The sequence below is a fragment of the Hipposideros armiger genome, unplaced genomic scaffold (genome assembly GCF_001890085.2).
Source record: "Hipposideros armiger isolate ML-2016 unplaced genomic scaffold, ASM189008v1 scaffold_159, whole genome shotgun sequence".
In the NCBI taxonomy this organism is placed as follows: Eukaryota; Metazoa; Chordata; class Mammalia; order Chiroptera; family Hipposideridae; genus Hipposideros; species Hipposideros armiger.
In genome coordinates this window covers 1,530,443-1,555,826 of record NW_017731509.1, presented here as the reverse complement: position 1 = coordinate 1,555,826, position 25,384 = coordinate 1,530,443, and the positions used below count along the sequence as shown (strand labels likewise).

The 25,384-nt window shown below is 35.2% G+C and overlaps 1 protein-coding gene across 1 annotated transcript in view; it reads left to right on the top strand.

Moving 5' to 3' along the window:
- PRMT3 (protein arginine methyltransferase 3) overlaps positions 1-25,384 on the top strand; it is a 140,131-nt gene that overhangs the window by 81,364 nt on the left and 33,383 nt on the right. The window contains exons 11-12 of the mRNA XM_019651357.1: positions 14,769-14,956; positions 17,321-17,407. Coding sequence (XP_019506902.1) covers positions 14,769-14,956; positions 17,321-17,407 — 275 coding nt within the window. The remainder of the gene's footprint in view (positions 1-14,768; positions 14,957-17,320; positions 17,408-25,384) is intronic.

Genomic DNA, 25,384 nt, shown 5'->3' with positions numbered 1-25,384 from the left:
AGGGCTCAAAGTTAATGGTTTTCTCCAGAACACTTTTATAAAAATACAAAGCACTAGATTTGGAAGCTGTGATGTCAAATCAAAATGTAACAACGTTTTTGTTTTTTTTAATCTTTATGACATTTAGTTGTTTGTTTTTTTCAAAAGAATATTTCATGCTAGGTTAGAGATTAGCATATTTTGCTGTGTATAATTTGCTCTCGTGTATAATGCACACCCATGTTTTTGGCCCAAACTTAAGAGGGGAAAAAATATTTTAATTTTTTAATTCATGTTTTTATTTGTTTACATTTAGGTACTTGTTTTTTGTATCATTAAGGAATTTTAGCATTTATTTTTTAACATATTGTGGTACAAGAAATTTTATATAACAAATTTTATATTACAAAACACAAAAACCAAATACAAGGTACAAGAAATTTTATGTATCAGTAACAAATTTACAACATTTACACATCATAGAAGGCCAAGAACTCTTCATCGTTGCAAGTTTGTCGTAAGTTCAACAAAACTGATTATCACAGTATATTATTTTGCATATGGATATCGTTATTGATTTCTAGCGTTAACACTTTTAACTCGTAAGCATAAGTAAAAGAATTAAAAACATTTATATAGATACGGAATTAGTATCTGCCCATGTATAATGCACATCCTTATTTTTCCCTTTACAAATTTGGGCAAAAAAAGGTGCACATTATACACGACAAAATATGGTATTCACTTTAGTGGCAAATTTTTCATGACCACTAAATATAAAATACCTGGCTTCTTTGTGGTTTAATGAGGACATTTAAATAGTGACTGGTTTCTACTAAGTTTTTAAAGCACAACATACCCAATCAGTATTTTTAAATGGATCCCAATAAATTTGGAAGGCTTTCTTTTCATGTCCCTAGTGAACTCTTAATCATATGAACTCTGCATACTCAAAGTCAGGTTGTGTTTTTACAGGCTTTCTGCTGTGAACAGTTGTATACAAACAAAATGTTCTTTCAGGGCAGGAATTATGTTTTGCTCATCTTTAACTCTTCAACAAGCTCTACATCTCCTGGAGCATAGATGAAGCATCATATGTGTTTATTGAATTGAATTATTACAATTGAATTGAATAATACTGGTCTCCCTTCACTCACCTCTCCCTGTGCCTTCCCTTTCTCAAAGCTTCAGGATCAACAAGTGGCATCCATGGTCAGAGTTCAGTTGATGAAACCGTTCTGTAAAAATGGATAAAAAGGAAGAGAAATTTTGAACTAGTGATATAAAGCACTGGACCATACTTATGCCTCCTGCCTATCCATGTTCTATGAAATTACTTTGGTTGTTATGGTACAAAAGAAATCAGTAAGGCCAAATCATAAAGCATAAAGAAAATTCTCCAGGACAATAGAGTTCTTTTTATAATAGCATTTAGCTGGATTGCCTTTCTTTTTCAGCATGCTCTCATTTTATCACTGTATTTTCTGCATTCATTTTAAGATAGGTTCCTGATCTCTGACATGAAGCTAGCTAGAATTTTTAGATATATTTTGCCCTGCAACTATTGGCTATATTTTTCTATAAAGCAGTGGCTTTTTTTAGAAATGAGAACTACACTTAATGATTTAAAAACTCGTGTTATCTACCATTTGTGGATTGTCTATACAAGCTGCCAAATAATAAACTCTACCTTTACTTATCTTATTACATGTAATTTTGAAATCAGCTCTTTGAGATTTTAGAAACAAAGGTGTCCTGGATGATATATACTAAGCGCCCAAGCCTTGTTTTTTTTTCTTTAAACTCAGATCTGCTGGAGCTTTCTTTTTACTATCCCTTATTGTTTCCCTACTAAAGTGTATTTTATTGAATCTGATTTTTGCCTTGAAATTGTTCTAGGGAAGATTTAGAAAACTGTTTCCATACCACCCTGAGTGATATTCATTGATCTTACTGAAGGAGTGACAGCAACTTAATACATTTAAATTGAATTCTTGATGAAATTCATTAAGAACTTACAGCATATGAGTAATGAGGTTATAGTTGAAATAGTGGCAGTGCTGTTTTCTATCATCGGAGGGATAAAGTGGAGGCTTGTAAGTCTAGTTTTTTCCAAATTTTTGTATAGCTAATGTTAGGACTAAGATAATCTGGAAGTCTACTGAAGAGAGGTCAGCATTTAACTGCCTAAGCAGTGCTGTTGAATTTTATTTGTTAACTGAATCAAGAGAAAAGAAGGAAAAGTCAGGAATGAGTAACATGAAGTAGTTTAGACTGTTTTGTGTATTTGAGTATGTCTTGATGAATATCACCAATTATCTACATGCTCATTCTTCTGTTGCAAAGTAAAGTTTCCTTTCATGGTTTGCTGAAGGAAAGATTTACTGAGCAATTTGTACTCTAAAATTTTAGAATGAATGAATTATGAGAGGAGAATATTGAAGACCCATAAAAGCATGAAGGGACCCCAATTTACTTTTATATGAATTAGCATTCAATTTATGTTTTATATATATATACACCCACACTCACACACATATACATATACATATATATACACATATATATATATAGTGGCATGGAAGTAAGAACTTGATAAAATATCATCAGCCGATAACTTGAGTATTCATTCTCCTTGTTATCACCAAGCAAGTACTCATTTACTACTATTACTACTAATAAAAATAATTTCATACAGTTAATGAAGTTGGGCTTACTAAAGACTACTTATACTAATATACTACTTATACTAATTTTAGCTAAGATTTACTAATGTTAACTGTGTGTTCTACATTCAACCAACCAAGAGATGAAGAGGAAAATTAAGAAAATGGTGGGTTTTTTTTTTTTACAACTAGAATTAAGACAAAAACAAATGTATGTTTTAGGATGACAACATAGAATGCAAATGTTTTATATCCTAACAATGTCACATACTGTATCTCAGAAAAATTGGAAAGGGAATGCAGAAGGCAAGTGGAAGGAAGTGTGTATACTTCAATTATTTTATCTTTAACAGCAGGAATTTATAGAATATCATTTAAAGCTGACAAATCAAGTAATAGAATTATAATCACATGTAGCACTACAAAGATAATAAACTTATGCTATTGATTAAAATTGAATGGTGAGGCTTGCACTGATACATCTTATCTATATGTTAATTGTGTTGGTGATTACATGACTATATATTTATCAAATCACATAGACTTATACACCAAAAAGAGTGAGTTTTACTGCATGTAAATATACCTATTAAAATGACTTTGAAAACAAGTGAAATGGCATTTCCCACTCTTTCAGATCAAATGCATTGGGATATGATTTGATTTCTCACTTTCCTGAAAAATATATTAAAGCTGTATACTAACTCTGTTCCTACTTCTGTATTTGTTGTATCATCAGTACATTCTCCTTTTAATTAAAAGAAAAATAATTGGATGATTAAAAAGAGGGAAGCGGAGAGGAAGAACAAGGAAATATATGAATTTTATCATTACTCATGATAGGAGATTAGTAGAGAGTGTTGAAAACAGATATTCTATAAGGTTGTAATTATAAATTTAGCTACTAGAACAGAAATACAGAACTTCCTAAATATAAAGACTAATACTCTGGAAAAAAGCAAAAAGACCATGTAGTGAGCTACTTAAAAAACAAAACAAAAACTACAAATACAGAAAAGATAACATAAAATTGTAGTGTTGTAGACAAAAAATATTTCTTATATCAATAAGTGTAAGTGGGCTAAACTCACCTATTCATAATACAAGAATTTTAGATTGGATATTGGATCACCAAAGAAAAGCCAATTCTGTGCACTTTATAGAGGCACATCTAAAACAAAATTATTCAGAAAAGTTAAAAAAGGATGAAAAAAGATATTCAGGCAATTCCTCCCCACCTCCAAAATGAAAACACTCATGATATTGATACCTAACAAGAGGGAATTGGGGCAAAATTTTATGAAATTAATCTTATGAAACTTCAAGTGAATCAACTGAAAATTATAAATAATAAAAGAATTTAGTATATAGATACAAAATGACATAATTATAAATAAGCAAGACTTATATGCAGACAACTTTACTACTGAAGAATGCACAAAGAAGATTTAAATAAATGAAAAGACAACCATGGACATAAAAAATCAGTGCCATAAAAATGTCAGTTCTCCCAAAATTAATTTAAAATGAGGTGCAATCCAAAAACACTGACAGTTGTTGATGATAGATAATAAGTACCTGAGAGTTAATTATGCTCTTTATTTTTGTATGTGTTTGAAATTTTTTATAGGATAAATTTTCTAAAATTGTAATGTAATTAATCCCAACCAACAGTTTTTTTTTAAATTGGAATTAAAACATTTTTAAAATAGGAGTGGCAAGGAAAACTCTCATGATAGAAGGGTAGCATCAGGGTGGGAGTGGGAGGACTGGAAGAATAGTGCTACCAAATACTAAACACATTTAAAGCCTCAGGAACAAAAATTATCACTGGCTCTTGAATGGACATATAGTTGAGCAGAATAGAGCATCCTGGTATAAATCCAACAATATAGCGCATCTCATATAATTAAGGAAATAATTTACTGTAGTAAGTTGTGTTAAGACAATTGGGTAGCCCTCTGTGTGAAAGAAAATAAAGTAATGTTTAATCCACACAATAAAGTATATACTGTAAATGTTAAATGCATCAAAAGGTAAATGCAAACAACAACCAGTATAACTACTAGAAGGAAACATAGGTGTATTTCTTAATAAAGTTGAGGGAAGGGGGCTTTCTAAATACAAACTTAAATTCAGATGCCTTAGAAAAAAGATTGATAAATTTGATTATTTCCAAATAAATGCGTAAGTGGCAGAATATGCCATATACAAAGTCACAAGAGAAACTACAGATTGGAAAAAAAAATTTAAATTTCTTATCACCAACAAAAACCTAATCTCTTTAAAATATAAATAGATTCTAGAAATAAATAGACCACAAACCCAATAGAAAATTGGGCAAAGAATTCAATGGCAGCTCACAGAAAAGGAAATACAGATGACTCTTAAACATGTGCTCAGTCTCTGTCGTATTAAGAAAAATGTCCAATCTAAGAAACTTGTCTTACTCAAGATTGCACAGAATTTTTCTGTGTTTTCTTTGTGAAGTTTTAGCTTTTACATTTAGGTCTGTGATTCATTTCAAGTTAATTTTTGTGAATTATGTGAAGTAAGAGTAGATATTAATATTTTCTAATACCTTTTGTTGAAATAACTATCCTTTCCCATAAATTGCTTGGGAGCTTTGTTGAAAACTGATTTACCATGTACATGTGGGTCTGTATCTGTATTCATTTTGTTTGATCTATTAAGTCTGTTCTTTCACCAATACTACCCTGTCTTAATTACTGTAACTTTATACTAAGTGTTGATATCAGGTAAAGAAAGCCCTTTATATTTGTTCTTTTTAAAAGTTGCTTTGGCCATTTAGTCATTTGTATATATGTGGGTGGTTTTTTACAATAAATTATAGAATCTTATTAAATTTAGAATATCAATTTAGAATCAATCAATTTAAAAAAAGACTGCTAGAATTATGATAGGATTGGCTTAAATGAATAAATCAATTTGAGAATAATCAGCATCTTAATATTGAGTCTTCCAATCCATGAACACAGTATATCTTTTCATTTTTTAAAGTCTTCTTTAATTTCTCTTGGCATTTTTTTTGTGTGTAATTTTCAACATAGAGATTGCATACCTTTTGTTAAATTTATTGTTAAGTATTTAAATATTTTTATCATTCTTACAAGTCGAAGTTTTTAAATTGCATTTTTCAGTTGGCTGCCATTAGCATAAAAATATAGTTGATTTTTGTTTATTAACCTTGTATCCTATGACCTTGATAAGTTTACTTGTTAGTTCTAGTAACTGTTTTATAAATTCCTTTGGCTTTTTTATGTGAACATGATCTCATCTGCAAGTAGGAACAGTTTACTTCTATCATTCCATACTTACTACCTTTAAATTTTTTTTGGTTATAACTCTTCAAATAAAATAGGAAACAATAAGTCCATTGAGATGTAAATAAATTAATGAATATGAAAATAGACTAAGAATGGGATATTTACCTAGTTTCAAAGAACTCCCCCACAAATTTTTTTTTTTTAAGCTGAGCCACCCTGCCACCTGTTGGCAGCTTAGTGGCAGCTCAGCTCTGGCCGGGCATCGAACCGCTGTTGCTCAGAGCTCACACTCTTGAGCGAGCTCTTAACCAACTGAGCCATTTGGCAAGCCCGCACAAACTATTTTTTAACTACAAAAGGGAAAAAAGTAAATTTCAGTATAGAAGCCCAGCCGACTCCACTTTAATCATGTAATCGGGGTTGACATCCTCAGGAATGGGACACATTGAAATTGTGATCTGATAGGAACTCAAAGAAATAATTTATTTCTTTGAAACTTCCTTAAAACTGGTAATAGTTTTGTGAAATCATAATGGTTGCATAGAAAATTTAGGAGCCATTAAAGGGAGACATCTTCCACATTACAATATTATTTTCAGTGCCTTTCATTAAAAGCAAAATGAAAGGTTCCCCTTCCCTCCCCTCCCACCTTCCCCCCATACTGGTCATTACTAAACTCACATTTCTGATGGGGTTCTTTAAAATATATATCTTCTTTGAGTTATAATTGTCAGATTATAAAATTGAGGACTATGTCCAGTACAACGCAGAATTGCTAAGACAGCCATTTCCTAACTCACTGTTTGCTAATTTTGACAGATCATCACAATCACTGGGGCCTTTTGTCCCCACATCAGAGCCTGAACCAAAAACTAGTGGAACAGTCCTGTTTGATGAATTTATTTACAATGTATGTTTCCCTTTGCATCAGTCAGGGTTCTTGTTGGAAGAAATAGAAATCTACCCTGGCTATTCAGCAGAGAAGGAATTTATTAAAAGGATAGGCTAGGTTACAAAATTTCTATGAGAAACTAGGCTGGAAGGTTATGCAGCCAGGAACAATGCTCAAAACTACCTTATAGGACTGGTTTAGAAGCGATACCACTTCTAATGCTGGCACGAGCTCACACAGATTACGTTGCTGTACTCACCAGCAGTAGGCATTGCTGCCTCTGAAAGATAGAGCTTTGGGTGCATATCATTAGTGGAACCTAGGTCATGTGTGCATGCCTAACCTGCAAGGGAGGGAGGGAAAGCAAGAGTCTGTCTTTTCAGCTTCTATAGAGGGAAGTAGGCCCTTCCTCATAACATAGGGTATTCCATAAATATTTCAGAAGGGGGCAGCAAAATAGTGACAGATACATACTATTCACTAATAGATCTGCGTGTGTCAATGGTTTTACATTGGAAGCCTGATCTATGCTAATAAGAAATTGCCTTTGTTATAAATTCCAGATTTGCAAATATACTTTCCTTGCTATTTCCCTCTCTATGTGGAAAACTGAGCAGTACAATTGTAGTCGGTGGTCTCTGTCAGGGATCAGGGATGACACAGGCACACAGGATGCAAGTTCAAGATGAAGGAACAGAGGGCTACAGCTCGCTCAGGCAAGTAGCAGCCACTCTGCTGTCCACATCATTTTTATTGTGCTGTGTACAAGGGAATGTGTGGTCAAAGCTACAAGGCCAATACAATAACAATTAAAAAAAAAAAAAGACAGCTGTAGACAGCTGTGTTCTTATCTAAGCTCCAAGAACAGCCCATCTTGATCTTTCTAACCCATAAGGAAAGGAAGTTCATGTTCCAAGAACGCTCAGTACCGTTTGCAGTCTTGAGCTAGATATGTCCTGTTTGCAGGACACATCCTCATCTTGGCAAGCCATCAACCTCCATGTCCTCAGCTATCCTCTACATACAATTTACTCCTCCCTAATTTCTGCTTGGTTGCTTTCCTTTTTAGTGTCTCTCTTTGCCCTATCTTATTTCTTTACTCAGAAGGGATAAAGTAAGCCTGAAAGTTTCCATTATTAATCTCCAATCTTTCTCAACCCTTTTCTCCTTTCTCTTTCTCTTCCAATAAGTGCCTGTTTACCTTAAGAAAACAGGGTTCCTCTTTGCCTTTCTTCCATTTGAAAAGCATAAAATGTGGCGTCATACATCATGGAAAGCATATAGATGTTACAGTTAGACTTTAAGTTGAACCCCTCCTTTGTCAGATGACTAGTTATCTAGTTAGCTGATTAAGACTAGTAATTTGGGCCAGTTACTTTATCTCTCTGAACTTCAATTTTCTTATCCTGTAACATAGGGATTATAATCCAGCTTTATAGAATTACCAAAAGTCTAAATGAGATGCTTGACATAAAGTAGTTAATAAATGTTATTTACCCTCCTGTTACAGCTGATAAATAATGAGATTAGTGTGAGGTTTATACCTTATAAAAGTTTTGAAATGAATTTAAGCATAATGCTATACTCGTGTCTACTTCCTCATCTTTAGATCTGCTTTTTTCACATTTATTATTTTGGTTTTGTTCAGTGATATTGCAGTAGTGTCATTTTTTACTTTTTTCAGCACATAATTTTTCAGTACATATTGTAGCTTTTTAGCCTAGCTAAACTTTGGTGGACCTAGTCACTATTACAAGTTAATGATGGGAAAATGTTTTTAATTTCCAAATAAGTATTAGTTAATTTTTTAAAGATACACTTATTATGTAAATTGGAAATTGATTTTTTAAGCTTATTCAATTCTCAAAATATTTGCTGCTTTAGTGGCTTTTTAAAAAAAATTTTATTAAATTTATTGGGGTGACACTGGTTACTAAAATTATATACGTTTCAAGTATACAGTTCTATAATACATCATCTGTCCATTGTATTATGTATTCATTACCCAGAGTCAGTTCTTCCATCACTTATATTTGACCACCTTCACTCTCTTCTGCAAACCTCCTTCCTTTATCCTCTGGTAATTTCTAAACTGTCTGTGTCTATGAGCTTTTGTTTGTTTGTATTGTCTTGTTGGTTTGTTGCTTTCAGTTTTATATCCCACAGATGAGTGAAATTATATGGTTCTTGACTTTTGTGTCTGACTTATTTCGTTTAGCATGATCTCAAGATCCATCCATGTTGTCACAAATGGCAGATTTAATCTTTTCTTATGGCCGAGTAACATTTCATTGTATATATAGACCACATCTTCTTTATCCAGTCATCTGTAGGAGGACACATGGTTGTTTCCATGCCTTGGCCACTGTGAATAATGCTGCAGTAAACATAGGGGTACATATACAGATAAATGTTTTCAGATATTTTGGGTAGATAACCAGAAGAGGGACTGCTGGGTTGTATGGTAATTCTATTCTTAATATTTTGAAGATCCTCCATGCTGTTGTCCATAGCAGCTGTGCTAATTTACATTCCCACCAGCAGTATATGAGGGTTCTTTCTTTCCACAACCTCTCCAACACTTGTTATTACTTGTCTTGTTGATAATAGCTGTTCTTACAGGAGTGAGGTGGTTTTGTGGTTTTTGATTTGCATTTCCCTAATAGCTAGTGAAGTTGAGCGTCTTTTCTCATATCTGTTGGCTGTTTGTATGTCTTCTTGGAAGAAGCATCTGTTTGGATCCTCTGCCCATTTTTCAATTGGATTGTTTGGTTTTTTTGTTGAGTTGTATAGGTTCTTTATATGTTTTTGATATTAGCCCCTTATCGAGGTTTTGTGTGAAAATATCTTCTCCCATTTGGTTGGCTGCCTCTTTGTTTTGTTGATGTTTTGTTTTGTTCTGTGCAGAACCTTTTTAGTTTGACATAGTCCAATTCATTCATTTTTGCTTCTATTTCCCGTGCCTTTGAGATCAAATTCATAAGATTCTCTCTGAACCCAAGGTCCAATAGTTTGGTACCCATATTTTCTTCTGTGAAATTTGTTTCAGGTCTTATATTTAGGTCTTTGATCCATTTTGAGTTAATTTTGGTATATGGTGACAGATAGCAGCCCTAGTTTCATTCTTTTGCACGTGGCTTCCCAATTTGCCCAGCACCATTTATTGAAGAGCTGTTCTTTTCTCCATTGTATGTTTTTGGCTCCTGTGTCAAAAATTATCTGCCCATATACATGTGGGTTTATTTCTGGGTTATTTATTCTATTTCATTGGTCTGTGGGTCTGTTTTTCTGCCAATATCATGCTGTTTTGATTATTGTCACTTTGTCCTATAAATTGAGGTCAAGGGAGTGTGATACCTCTGGCCTTGTTCTTTTTCTCAGGTTTGCTTTGGCTATTTGGGGTCTTTTGTGATTCAATACAAATCTGATGATTTTTTTGTTCTATTTCTTTAAAATCTGCCATTGGGATTTTGATGGGGTTGCATTAAATCTATGTGTTGCTTTGGATAATACGGCCATTTTAATTATGATGATTCTTCAAGTCCATGAACACGGTCTTTCCATTTCTTTGTGTCTTCAGTTTCTTTTAATAATGTCTTACAGTTTTTATTGTATTGGTCCTTCATATCCTTTGTTATGTTATTTCTAGGTATTTTATTATTTTAGTTGCAATTGCAAAAGGAATTGTTTTTTTTTTCTGAAATTTCATTGTTGGTATATAGGAATGCAATGAATTTTTGTACATTGATTTTGTATTCTGCAACTTTACTGTATTTGTTTATTGTTTACATTTTTCTTTATATGACTGTCAATCATTATTTCACTAAAATCTTCATATTGTTCATGTATACTGTCAGAAGAATAGTTTATTTTGACTTATTGTCTCCTTTTGTTCTAAACCTTTTTACTCTCTGGTTATTTATATACAAGCAATGATGCTAGTGTTTACTAGGAATTGTTTCTTTATGCATCTCAGTCTTATCCTAGTGTCCAAAAGTTTGTGAGGCATTTCTAAGGGATAAAGGATTTCCCATTTTTATCTATTCACCATGTGAGCTGTTCTAGTGACAAATGAATTCTGGGCAGTGAATCGAGAAGGACACAGATGTCAAAGCCATGAATTTATAAATGGTCTCTTAAGAGGGTGCTTTTGTCCAATCAGTGCTTTGTTAATTTCACCTACAAGAAGGAATAATTATTCAATTATGCTTCTGTGTGACAAAAAATCAAATGACAAATGTGTCAGAATGTGAAGGTAAAGGGTTAGTCAGGATTTTGGCAAGGGGCCCCAAAATTTAGCCAGCTGTGAGGAGATAGATATCGAATCACACTGACATATCACACTGCTTACAAGTCCTTTCTGAATAGTCATAGATCTTACTAACTGAAAGATAAATAATTTCATTTCTAAGTCTAACAAATACAAAAACTATGATTTTCTATATCTTCATGAAATATAATTAGCTTGAAAAATATACCACAACACTAGAACAAGTAAACTCATATTCCTCTTTAGTTTGTTTCTTCTTATTACTAACATTTTTAAAACAGTTTTTATTAGTTTTGAAAAGTTGTAGTTTTTCCTTATGAAAAACTTATTTTTAATTGTTAGTAGTATTACTAGTTCATCATATTGCTTTATCAATACAGAGCCAGAGGTTAGCAGACTTTTTCTATCGAAGGGCAGATAGTAAATATTTTCAGCTTCGTAAGCCATAGTCTTTGTCCCAACTACTCAACTTTGCCACAGTAACATAGCACAGCCATACAGTATAGGTAAATAAATTGAGTGTGGCAGTGTTCTAATTAAACTTTATTTACAAAAACAGGCAGTGGGCTGAATTTGACCCATGGGCCATTTTGCCAACCCCTGATTTAGCAACTGATGATACTTTTTAAATTTCACTAAGATTTTTTAATATTCTAAAAAAGAACTCTATGAACTATATTAAGTAACTTGAGTGTCTGTGCACTGCACACTCCAGAGGATATTTGATACCCATAGACTACAATGTGAGTAGTACAGTATGGTGGCTCTGAGAATACCTCTCTCATCTATTTCTGCCTTCTCAATATCATAGGTACCTATATCTGGCCGCTGCCCGTTTTATAGATAAAGTTTTATAGACACATAGCCACGTTCACTTATTTATGTATTGTCTGGCCACTTTCACACTATAGCAGCACAGAGATGAGTAGTTTGGACAAACACCACATGTCCCTCAAAACCTAAAATAATTACAGAAAATGTTTGCTAACCCCTGACCTATACTTATTATGTTCCTCTTTAAGGATGAAATTACTGGGCATACTGTGGGAAAGCTTATATGATTGTCATATTAAGTCCAACAAAGGATACATAAAGAAGTTGCCAAATATCTAAAGTTGCTTCAGAATTCTGTTTTTTCTTCAATGTTTCTCATCTGAAAGATCTGGTTCAAGAAACTGAACATACTTCTCTGTAGCTGATATTCTCCATGGGTCAGCATTTTCGGCAACAAATCAGTTGCTTTGAAGAATTTGTGTCAGTAAGGAATTTAAGCCCAGTCAAGAGGTTTATTATGTCTGTGGAGAGAGAGGAGAGAAGTATATGAATTTACATGACAATGGATTCTAGCCCAGTGCAGCTCTCACACCTGCCTCACCTGCCCCCTTAGGATGGATTTGAGGAGGTTCTTATTGGTGGCATAGCACCAAGTATTTTTTCTGGGTATCTCACTTGTCAGGTTTGGAAGAAGCAATTGCTTTGATGCCAGCAGATCTTATCATGGGCTTTATTTAAAAGATAATTTAGTGCTGCTATCATTGAATAATAAAATTCCTAGGGCTGTGCATAGAAACAAAGTTCAGGGGAAGGAGAGAATTATTTCTCTACTGTTTGAGTCTGGAGACTAGTTCATAATCATGAAATAATTTTCTTTTGTGCCCTTTTTTTTTAGATTTTTATTGGGGAATTGGGGCGATGGGAACAGCGCTGGGGAATTGGGGGGAGGGGAACAGACAAGTTGCTGTCCTTTTGTTCTTCAGTCTAGTTGTGGAGGACGTTGCTTCACTGGCCCATGTTGGTATCATCATTGTGCTCTTCCCTGGCAAGGCAGATCAGTCGCCGGCTTCTGGACGGCAGCTTACACCGGCTGCCAGCCGCTCATGCTGGCTGCTGGCTACACATGGTAGCCCATGGCAACCCACTGCAGCAGGGGCTGCAGCCTACGCTGTGTCTGGCGACTCACGGCAGCCCAGCTCCAGGTTGAGCTGTTGTTCAGCATCTTAGCTGTAGAGGGCAGTGTCACTGGCCCTCATATGTGGGATCCGAACCGGGAACCCCTGGCGTCCCAAGCCAGCTCTTAACCAACGCGCCACTTGGCCAGCCCTGTGCCTTTCTTTGGTACTTATTTACTTGCTTTCAGTTTGTTGATATAGGAAAATGTGTTTTATATTTTAATTCATGATAAATGTTGATATTTGAAGGACAGTTATTAGTAAAAAATTAATATTTTAAAATTTTTGTTACAAAGACTTAAATGTGTTATTAAAACGCAGTGTCTTCCTGAAACATTCTTTTCCCTTTCCTCTCTTAACATTTACTCTGGTGCTATTCTTCCTTCTGCGACCCCAGCTTCTCAGCCCATTCTCAACCTCCTTTTCTTTTATACATCCCATAAATTCTGGTACTCATCATGTACTCTCCTTAGGAGACCTCATGTAAGTTCCATAACTTACATTTCCATTTATATGCTCATGGTCCTAAATTTGTATCTTGGAGCAAGATCATCTCTCAAATTTTAGGCCTGTATATTCAGCTGCTTATTGGATATTTTTACCTGTTTCTCTCATGAGCATTAAACTCTCATATGCCTCTTGAATCTGCTCTTATGTATTCCCTATTATAATGTTAGTCCCATAATTTGCCCAGTTGCTAAAGGTAAAAACTGTCATCCTTGACTCTTCCCTCTTCCTCACTTCTACAGTCAGCCAATCTTATAGTCCTTTGAGTTTCTACGCTTTAAGCAGCCCTTGAACATACCTCTTCCTCTCCATTTTCACAGCCTTCGCTCTACTTCAGATCACCTGGATTATTACAACTGCCACTTATTTTGCCTTTGTCTTAGTCTTGCACCTTTCCATTCATTCTCCACTCCAAATGGCTTGTCTAAACACAAAATCTGATCAAGTTGCTACCCTATGTAAAATTTTTTTACTGGCTTATTCTTCGAATAAATTCCAATTTACTAATGTGGTTTACTCAACTATGTTTTCTTTGGTTCCTACTTAGCCTTTGTACCCTTATATCTCCTTGTTTCTCTCAAATTGGAGTGTATATTAATTGTGACCCTTTATGCATGCTGCTTGCTCTGCCTAGAGCACTCTTTCCTTCCCCTTTCCTAATTTACTTGACCTTCAGTCCTTATCTTACATAATATCCCTGTTGTTTTACTATAGCCAAATCTGGATTAGCTGTTTTTTCTGTAAACTCCCTAGCCCTTCAGACTTCCCCCTCACAAATAATTGCCCATTTATTTGTCAAAATGGTCTAAGTTTCTTGACAGTAGGGACATGTATCCATAGTTTATAAATTAGAATAACTTATCTGCCACATACTTGATGCTGAGAGGGTAATTGTAAGTTTAATATTAGTAAATATATTCATTTCAGGATTATTTAATTGTGTCATTCTGTTATAATTATTTTAATAGGAACTCATCAATGAAATTTTCATTTTTACTCATACCATCACAATAATGGAAATCTTTTTTTTTTTAAAGAGGCTACAAAATGAAACTTCGTTTTTTTCCTGGTCTATACCCTCATTAATCCACCACTGCTAGTAATCAATTGCTAGTAATCCATACTTATGGATTTGGTATTTATATTTAGCCTTTAAAAAGTTGTATTTTGTCTTAAAGAGAGATCATGCTAAATTGTTGGATATTTTATTTCTTACAGTCTACCCTGATATTTGCACGATCAGCCTTGTGGCAGCAAGTGATATGAATAAACATGCTGATAGAATTACTTTTTGGGATGATGTCTATGGCTTTAACATGTCCTGCATGAAGAAAGCAGTTATTCCAGAAGCTGTTGTAGAAGTTTTAGATCCAAAGACGCTTATTTCAGATCCTTGTAGCATTAAGGTAGGTGTTTTACCAATTTTATTTTCTAGAACAGCATTTCCATTTTGTTTAGTTTTCATTTGTGAGTTCAATATTTATTTATTTATTATTTTATTATTGGTTTCAGGCATACAGAACAATGCAATAGTTATCCTTTTCACTCCTTAAAAGAAACAGCCCCCTCCCCCCATCCACTGCCCTCCCACCCCCGATGTCCTACTTACCTATTACAATTCCATTGACTCCATTCCCACACTCTACTCCACATCCCGTGACTATATGTATATATTAATTGTAGTTGACATACAATATTATTCAACATCAGCTTCAGAAATACAGTGCGGTGGTCAGGCCTCTACACTGTCTATGCAGTGGTCTGTGAGTTCAGTATTTAAAATTAATGTTGATTTTATATGTGGGCCTTCAAAAAAGTTATTATTCTTCCTATTTTAATCAGTCTAAAGCAACTTGAAGTCATAATTTTTACCAGTTGACTATATATCATCCCTTTGGGATCACTTCTCTGTATATATTGAAATTCCTGACACTGAGGGCTTGAATCATTTACTTTGGGTTAGTGCTGTATTGCCATTTCTGCTTCATCACCACCTCCTCGCTTTATTCTAGCTTTTCATTTATAGACAGGTTATTCAGTCATATCATACATTCCACACAATTTAGCTTTTCTCATTCAAATTTCTTCCAGGCTTTTCAGATTAAGTTGTTACACTGAAATTTTTCATGAAACCAAAGCCCTACTATGTTCAGATTTTTCAGTTAATTTGTTTTGTGTTTTAATAATCTTATTCTTCACTATAATATTTAGTTTTGTGAATTTTGCTATGTCAAATTTGCATGAGTTGAATCATAACTTTGCAGTGAAAAGCCATATTGCTTTTCTTAAAAACTCAATTTGTTTCAGTTACAGAAAGAAAGAAAGAAGGAAAGAAAGAAAGAAAGAAAGAAAGAAAGAAAGAAAAAGAAAAAAAGCAAGCAAGCAAGCAAGCTTGTTTAGTGTTAGGTTCAGAACATTGTCTCCTCTTTTTACTCACACTTTTACTTTCAAAGTATCAATACTTGTTCTCTGCACAAACTAAATATTCAGTAAATATTTATTGTATTAAATGGATAGAGTATTTAAAATTAGCATAGAATAATGAAAATGTAAAGTTTCTCAACAAGAGCAAGTTGATTAAAATTGCATTCAGCTTTTTAAGAAAAAATAATGCAGCCTGGTTAATGATTATAGAACTGTTCATGTTCTGGTACTGATAGTAAGGGATTTACTTGGATTCTTTGGTTTAGGGTAGAAGTGCATGTATAGTCATCGCCAACTCAGCCTTAAATCTGAGCAGAAAGAGGAGGGTTGTGGGGGGAGGGAAGGGCTAACATCTCTACTGATCTCTTAAATACCAAAAACTGCTATGAGTAAATAGTTGAAACAGAAAATTTAGGACTGAAAAATGAAGGTGTTCAAAAAGTATCCATACCCTTTCTCCCTTTTTTTAAACATTAATCAATTATGTATTCATTTGTTTGTTTAGGTAAATGCAGTTTGTTCTGTGTTCCCCAACTTCCCTACAAATAAAAGGCAACCACATTGTAACTTCTTTTAAATTTACTCAAACTATTTAAAATAGAGTAATGCCTCTGGTATAGAGTCATATGAATTGTGTTCACTGTGTTATAATCTGCTCATGGTATGTCAGCTGTCGACAGCCTTTACCAGCACACTCTGGTCACACTGCTGTAGCTAGCTCCATCTACTCTCCATAGGGAAATAGAGAGGGATTTGAACCAGGGCAAATTGGAAAAATAAGGATATTTGGCCTTTATTTTTAGCTGCATCTTCATAGTTTTTTTTTTTTTAACTCATTGGTCGGAATTGTTGTGGATTTTGCTAATATCTAATAAACTTCAAAGGCAGTTACAAAATGAATTCTAAAATACCTTGTCCTTTTCATTAGCATGTTTGCAAGTTGACATTTCCTATAAATATATTGACTGTTATCACACATAATTTATAGCAAATATATACCACTAGTGGTATACAAAATGATTTTAGTTGGAACACAGGAAAACGTTTTTTATTTGAAAGTAGTGTGCCTTAGAAAAACTTTAGCACATCAGAGCCATGATTTGACATATACTATTCTTACAAGAAGTCTACGTAAAAAATACTAATTTGATTTAAATAAAAATTAAATGATAGTGCCAGTAGTCCTTAAATTTGGAAACAATCTCCAAAATGAGGTGTGAATGGTTAAAGTTTGCAAGACATTGGTTTACAGTAATCCTTTTTGCATAAAAAAGTATTTGTTTGTTTTTGGTTTTGTTTTTACTCTTTTTACTAAATTCTTTCCTCTACTTTCTTTAAATGGGTAGCATATAGATTGCCATACAACATCTGTCTCAGATTTGGAGTTTTCTTCAGATTTTACCCTGAAAATCACAAAGACATCATTGTGCACGGTAAGCTATTGCATTTTACTTCCACAAATTTCACTAGCAGTGCAATTGATTGGCAGGCTAATGAATTAATTACCATCCTTTTGATAAATGAAAAAGACTATTGCTGTTGACATTCTGTCTTTGCCTTTGTTAGACTATTGAACAGATCTGTTTTAATAGATCAGGAGACTTCGAAAAAGTTAGTTTAGTTTGGAAGAGAAAGTATTAGGAAACCATATTTACATTATGACTTTTCTTTGTAGATTCTTCATAATACCTATCATAATTAATTGAAAGCACTCAGCTTTATCTTCATAGACTGACATTCATGTTCTGCTCCTCCCAATAACTCTTAACACTCATTTGAGATGGAAGTAAGATATTATTAGGTATAATATTTTATATTTATGTGTGAAAAATAATAAAGAATGATGATTTATTCTTCTAAAAAAACAAACTGGTATAATACAAAAAGGATGGGCTTAAGAAACGTTAGACAGATCTGGATTCACTGGTGAGTTCTACCACTCACTAGGTTGTTACTTTGTTCAAGTTACCATTGTAATCTGTACCACAAACTAACCAACTAACTGCTTTAAGAAAAATGGTAATATTAATAATTCTTTCTATCTTGAAGAGTGGTTACAAAGATTAATGACATAACATGTAAAAGCACCTACAGTGTGGCTAGAAATGTTAGGTTATTAAAATATATTAGTTTTTTTCTTTCTGAAATAATTTCTAAATGTATATTAATGCTATGATAATATTTGCTTTGACCAGGAGACTCAGAATGTTAAAATGTGGGCCGTTGCTTAAGAATGTATGAATTCTGTAGGTGATATTGATATAGATATTTATATTATTTTAAAAAGTATATAGTTTTTAAAATACTAGTTATATCTTCAAAAGTTAAAATTTTTATTGAAAACTATTGTCAGAAACTGTATGAAACAGACTATAGTCTTTGACTCTTCAACCTGATTGTTTTAAATATTTTGTTCACATTGACACATACAAAAGATTTTATGGCTTTCTTTCAGTTCATTTTGATCCAATAATTATTTTATATCCAAATGAGTTTAACAATATGTTTTGAAGAATTCTGTTTGTTAAAGTTGGTTTTACAGTTTTTAAAAGTTAAATATCTAGATTCCAGATTTATAATTTTTGGGGGACCCATTATATTTATTTAATTGATGAAAAGTAAAATTTCATTCTTCCCATTCATTTTCCCCAGATTGCTAATTCTTCTTTTCAGTAACAGAAATGATTTGGTCAGGTGGCTTATGCTGTGTTTTGATATTAGTAATCCTTGAGAGTTAAAAAAAAAAAGACCTCCTGATTAATGACAAATGACTAATCTATAACAAGATTCCTATATGAAATTAATTTTCATATCACCAGTATTATTAAATAATATTTTAAATCTACGTTCAGAGACCTTTGCAAATGTAAAACTAGTGAAGACTTCAAAAAATGTTTTTAGTCGTGCAAAGTTTTTGAAATTTATGTAGACAGATAAATTTATTGAGATTCATTGAAATGTTTGTTTTCTGAGTATTGGTCAGGGTTCTTCGTTTCAGGTAGCATAGTCCAAATCAGCTTCTTTAAGCAGAAAGGGTTTGCTAAAGAGAATAAGATAATTTCCCAACGCAGTAAGAGAGCTAAAGGAAGGGTCTATATTTTGAATTTCGAGAAACAACTAGAAGTACACCTTAAAACTTGCCTGCTCCAGAGCCTCCTCTGCTGTAAGGAGAAAGCTGCCTCTCCTGCTGCAGCCCTGTAGACCCTAATGCCTCTGGCCCATTCAGTACGGGGTAGCCACCACTGACAACCCCAGATGACCAAACCCCTTCACTGTCATCCTGTACCTATGCCCTCCTGCCCCTCCTTCTGCCAACTCATGCTGTCCCATTCCTCTTACAAATTCTTCATCCAGCACATCTGCTTGACTGAATCTAGGTTCTGTTGTACCCTAGTTATCAATCAGTTTGGAAAGTAGTTTCAGCTACAGTATGTTATTGAAAGAGTTTCATAACACATATTTAGAATTATTTTCTATTATTTGGGATAGAGTACAAGAAGCTTTATGCTAAAAAATTGTATTTATCTTTCAGTGATCTTAGTTTTATTCTGTATATTTAAGAGTAAAATTGAAAAAAACTAAAGACAAAATGGTGAAGTTTGTTTAATCTAAACATTGTAATCAAACTTTTTGTACTGAAGAATAATGTATCAAATAGGTACTTGCTGCATTTGTCCCTGTACCATCAGAGTTCCATTAAAAAAAAAAGAATTAGTAATAGACTGTTATATCTGTAAAGAACCTTTTAGAATTATATTTTTATTCCTAAATTTTTGGAGTGATTTTAATATAAAACTCTGGAAATGAGATAGACCTGGAGTTTGGGAGGAGGGCAGCAGGAGGTTGGAGTGGACTTGACTATGTCTGATTACTGCTGAATAACATGGTTCTATAACTCACCTTCAGAGGAATGTATAGTTTTGAACCATATTTATTGGTTACATGCCAAGTACTGAAGATATAAATTTCACTACTTATTATTCAATGTTAACTCGTCTGAGATTATGCTGTCAAATAATTAGTCAATATAAATTGTCTTCCCATGGTGATAATATCTAACAGTCATTGAACATTTGCATGCCAGGCAATGTGCTAATCACTCCTTTTTTTCCTTCTTTGTTTGTGGGTGGAATTATTTTTTTCTTTAACAGACAATATTATATTAGTTTCAGGTGTACAACATAGTGATTAGATATTTATATAGCTTAGAAAGTGGTCACTCTGATAAATCTAGTACTCCTCTGACCCCATACATAGTTGTTATAATATTATTGACTATATTCTTTATGCTATACTTTATATCACAATGACTGTTTTGTAACTATCAATTTATACTTCTTAATCCCTTCTTCTTTTTCACCTACCCACTAACCCTCCTCCCATCTGGCAACCATCAAAATGTTCTCTATGTCTATGAATTTGTTTTTCTTTTGTTTGTGTAATTTGTTCTCTAAATTTCACATATAAGTGAAATCATATGGCATTTGTCTTTCTCTGCCTGACTTACTCCATTCAGCACAATATCCTCTAGGTCTATCCATGTTGCAGATGGCAAGATTTCATTCTTTTTTATGTCTGCATAATATTTCATTACATATGTACCACCTCTTCTTTATCCATTCATTCATTGAAGGACACTCAGGTTGCCTCGACATCTTGGCTATTGTAAATAATGTTTCAATGAACATATGGATGCACATATTCCTTCAAAGTAGTGTTTTGGGTTTTTTAGGATAAATACCAGAAGTGGGATTACTGGGTTCTTCTTTGTCTCTTGTTATAGCCTTTGTTTTAAAGCCTCTTTGGCCTGGCGTAAGTATTGCTAACCCAGCTTTTTTTTTTCCTTCTTTTCATGTCTGTTTTCAGGAAATACCAGTCTGTGTGTCTTTCGATCTGAAGTGAGTCTCTTATAGGAAGCATACGAGGTGTGATAAAAAAATACGTTAATGTTTAAATTTTAAAAATATTATTACAGTAAAAGATACATTGTCATTAATACTCCTCAAAACCCTCCACCTCGCTTTGAACACACTTATCCCATCGTTCTTGCCACTTTCTGAAGCAGTTCTGGAAGTCCTCTTTCATGAGTGTCTTTAGTTGCACTGTCATGGCTCCCTCAATGTCCTGAATCGATTCAAAACGTTTACCTTTCACGGTCATTTTGACTTGGGGGAAGAGCCAGAAGTCTCGTGGTGCGAGATCCGTTGAATAAGGTGGGTGAGGACACACCGTAATGTTTTTGGCAGAAGTTGCCATACCAAAAACAGTGTGTGACACGGAGTGTTGTCATGATGGAGGATGAAATAAAGACACTTAAAAAGAGGACTTCCAGAACTGCTTCAGAAAGTGGCAAGAACAACGGGATAAGTGTGTTCAAAGCAATGGGGAGTATTTTGAGGGGGATTAATGGTAATGTGTCTTTTACTGGAATAATTTTTTTTTAAGGTTTTATTGGAGAATTGGGGAAGGGGAACAGCCAAGTTGTCCTTCAGTCTTAGTTGTTGGAGGGCGCAGCTAACTCAGCTTCAAGTCCAGGTGCCATCCGGCCACCTGTTGGCAGCTCGCCACCACCCAGTTCAAGGTGCCGTGTTCGATCTTAGTTGTGGGTGGGCATAGTCCACACCATCTCATGCAGGAGTCGAACCAGCAACCTTGTTGTTAGGAGCACGTGCTCTCATCCTGCCACCTGTTGGCAGCTTAGTGGCAGCTCAGCTTGAGCGCAGCTCACTGGCCCATGTGGGAATTGAACCAGTGACCCTGTTGCTCAGAGCTGGCGCTCTTAACCAACTGAGCCACTCGGCCAGCCCCAGTAAATTTTTTTTGTTTAAACATTCACCATATCTTTTGATCACACTTCATATGTAAGGATCTTGTTTTCTTATCGATTCAGCCACCCTCTCTTTAGATTGGAGCATTTAATCCATTTACATGTAAAGTAATTGTTGATATATACATAGTGATTGCCACTTTATTATTCATAATATTTATTCATTCATTCATTCATTCATTCATTCATCTTAAAGAAGTCCCTCTAAGATTCCTTGTAATACTGGTTTGGCGGTGATGAGCTCCTTTAGCTTTTTCTCATCCAAGAAGCTCTTTATCTCTCCTTTGATTTTAAATTATAGCTTTGCTGGGTAATCTTGGTGTAGGCCCTTGTTTTTCATCACTGAATATTTTGTGGTAATCCCTTCTGGCCTGCAAAGTTTGTAATGAGAAATCAGTTGACAGTCTTATGGGAACTCCCTTGTGGGTAACTAACTGCTTTTCTCTTGCTGCTTTTAAGATTCTTGCTTTGTTTTTAACCTTTGGCATTTTAATTATGATGTATCTTGGTGTGGGCTTCTTTGGGTTCATCTTGTTTGGGACTCTAGGCGCTTCCTGGGATTGTATGTCTGTTTCCTTCTCCAGGTTAGGGAACTTTTCTGTCATTATTTGTTCAAATAGGTTTTCAATCCTTGCTCTTTAGCTTCTCCTTCTGGTACCCCTATGATGTGAATATTGGTACTCTTGATGTTGCCCCAGAAGCCCCTTAAACTATCCTCATTTTTTTTATATATTCTCTTTTCTTTTTGCTGTTCTAATTGGGTATATTCAGTTATCTCCTAAATCACTGATTCGATCCTCAGTTTCACCTAATCTGTTGATTCCCTCTAATGTATTCTGTATTTTAGTTATTGTATTCTTTGTTTCTGACTGGTTCTTTTTTATGTTTTCTGTCTCCAGTTTTGTGTTTCTTATTTCTGTTAAAGTTCTTCCTGACATCATTGAGCATCCTTATAACCATGTTTTCATCTGCTTCTGGTAGATTGCTTGTCTCCATTTTGTTTAGTTCTTTTTCTGGAGTTCTGTTTTTTCATTTGGTACATGGTTTTTTTTATCTCCCTCATTTTGTCTGCCTCCCTGTGTTTGTGTCTATGTCTTAGGTAGAGCTGCTATGTCTTGTGGTATTAGTAGAGTGGCCTTATGTAGTAGGTGTTCTGTGGGGCCCAGTGGCACAGTCTCCTTGGTCACCTGAGCTGGTGCTGCAGATGTGTTCCTTGTGTGGGTTGTGTGTGCCCTCCTGTTGTAGTTGAGCATTGGTTGCTGTTTGCATGTCAGTGGGAAGGATTGATCCTTAGGCTGATTGGTTGTGAGGACTGGCCATGACTACAGCGGAGGAGCTATTGTGTACAGGCTGACCCTACTGAGCAAGATTCGCATTAGCAGGGCTGTAGTGCCTGCCTAGTCTGCCCTTTGGATGTGTCGTCCTCAGAGGTGGCTGGTGTCTGAAGCTGGCCACAGGTCATGCCAGCCATGGAGCCTCCTGGGAGGGGCCCTGCCACAGGCCAAGTTCAAGACCACCTGGCATGATTCACAAAGCAGTCCTCAAATGGCTGCCACCCACACTGGGCTTGGAGGTTCCTCAAGATGCCATTCCTTAATCCAGGGTTGTCTGACACCAATGGCTTGGGGCCACTCAGCAAGAGGTATGGGGCATGCCACAGCCAGATGCTGCTTGTTTGGGGTTTGTGAACTTTTGAGAGATTTTAGGAAAGTCCACAGCAAGAGTCAAGACAGGTCGTTTGTATGAAAAAGCCACTGAAAGTGACTTGGGTGGGTCCATAGGTTACATGGGGCTGGTTTTCAGGGAATCACAAGGGCTGGGTGAATGATCGGAGTTAGCTAGGTTTATGGAGACTCAGATATGGAATCAGCTTGTGTCTGCAGGCTGGGATGGAGGAGGGTTCAACAAAGAAATAATGGATTCTGCCAGTATTTCTGTCTGGGAGAAAGCTGCCTCCTCCCCTGCCCTTGCCCTGAAGCCAGGCAATTCATTTCTTTCCTGTATGTCCCTGGTGCCTTTTAAGTTGCTGCCCCTGAGCTGGAGCTCAGAATGAATGAGTCCATCAGTGAGTAAGTCCATGCATGGATCCTTTAAGAGGAATACTTGGGACTCCAGCTCCCTTTTCCTCAGCCACAATCTCTGCTGGTTTTCACAGCCAGAAGTTATGGGGACTTCTATTTCTGGCACTGGGATCCTGGGCTAGGGACCCCATGTGGGGCTGGGACCCCTCACTCCTCAGGGGGGATCTCGGCAGCCAAATTATCCCTCTCGCACGCGGGTGTGGACCAGCTCCTTCCCCATCTCTGCCCCTCCTACCAGTCTCAAGGTGGCTTCTTATGGATGTCCTTAGTGTAGGACTTCTGTTTAGCTAGGCATAAGGCGATTCCCAGTGATGGCTGTCCTGTAGTTTAGTTATAATTTTGATGTGGTCATGAGAGGAGGCAAGCATAGTGTTTACCTGCTCCACCATCTTGACTGGAAATCTTAATGTACTAATCACTGTAAAAGAATCATTATTTCATTTAGTCCTCATAATAACCATTTGAAGTGGGTACAAATATTATTCCCCATGTTATGAGTAAAGAAAAAAAATAAATCACTACAGTAAAATCTTGGATTGAGAGTAACGTGGTTTGCGAGTGTTCCGCAAGACGAGCAAACATTTCTAATATATTTTAACTTGGTAAACGAGCGATGTCTTGCAATACAAGTAGTTTGTTTCCAGAACAAATTATGCTCGCAAATCAAATACATTTTAACGTGGTAAACCAGCAGTATTTTGCAATACGAGTAGTTTGTTTCTGGAATGAATTATCCCCACAAACCAAGATATTACTGTATAATGTTTTGTGAAATAATACTTACTCCTTCCTGACCCGAAAAAACCTTCAGGGTGGGATGGACAAATTATTAAATGAACATAGAGAAATGTTATGAATGAGAAATTTCAGGTTGGAAGAAATGAGGGTTCATGTTACATTTGAAATAGATTTGAGAATTTTTATTCTTGGCCAACAGTCTAGCAGTTGGTGGGAGAGAGAGGAAAAGAGAATGGGTATATTAAAATGTGCTCTTCCTCAGAGATCGAATTGACAGATTTACATGATAAAATAAGTCACATATCTCACATATCTCATCCTCTTTGCAACAGAGAAGTAGATCTTTGAAAAATTTTTTTCTTTATGCTTTCAGAGTAACCTTATAGTTGTTTGATTAAAAATCTGCCCTTTTTTTTTTTTTTTAAGCTGAGCCATCCTGCCACCTTTTGGCAGCTCAGCTTGGGCCGGGAATCGAACCGGTGACCCTGTTGCTCAGCGCTCACACTCGAGCGAGCTCTTAAGGAACTGAGCCGCTCGGCTAGCTCTAAGCATCTACATTTTTTAGAAATTTCCTTTCCTTCCCAGCATGCTTACTCTAACATGAGCCTGAAATGAAGACGATTTTGTTGCCTCATGCTTTTAGTATGTTTTTATTATTTGTGTGTCCCAACTATCTACTTATGTCTACTCCAGCTATTTTGTTCTTTGAGGTGGTGCCAACTACTTACACTTCTCCCCTACCAACTGTCTGGAGCTAATTAGTA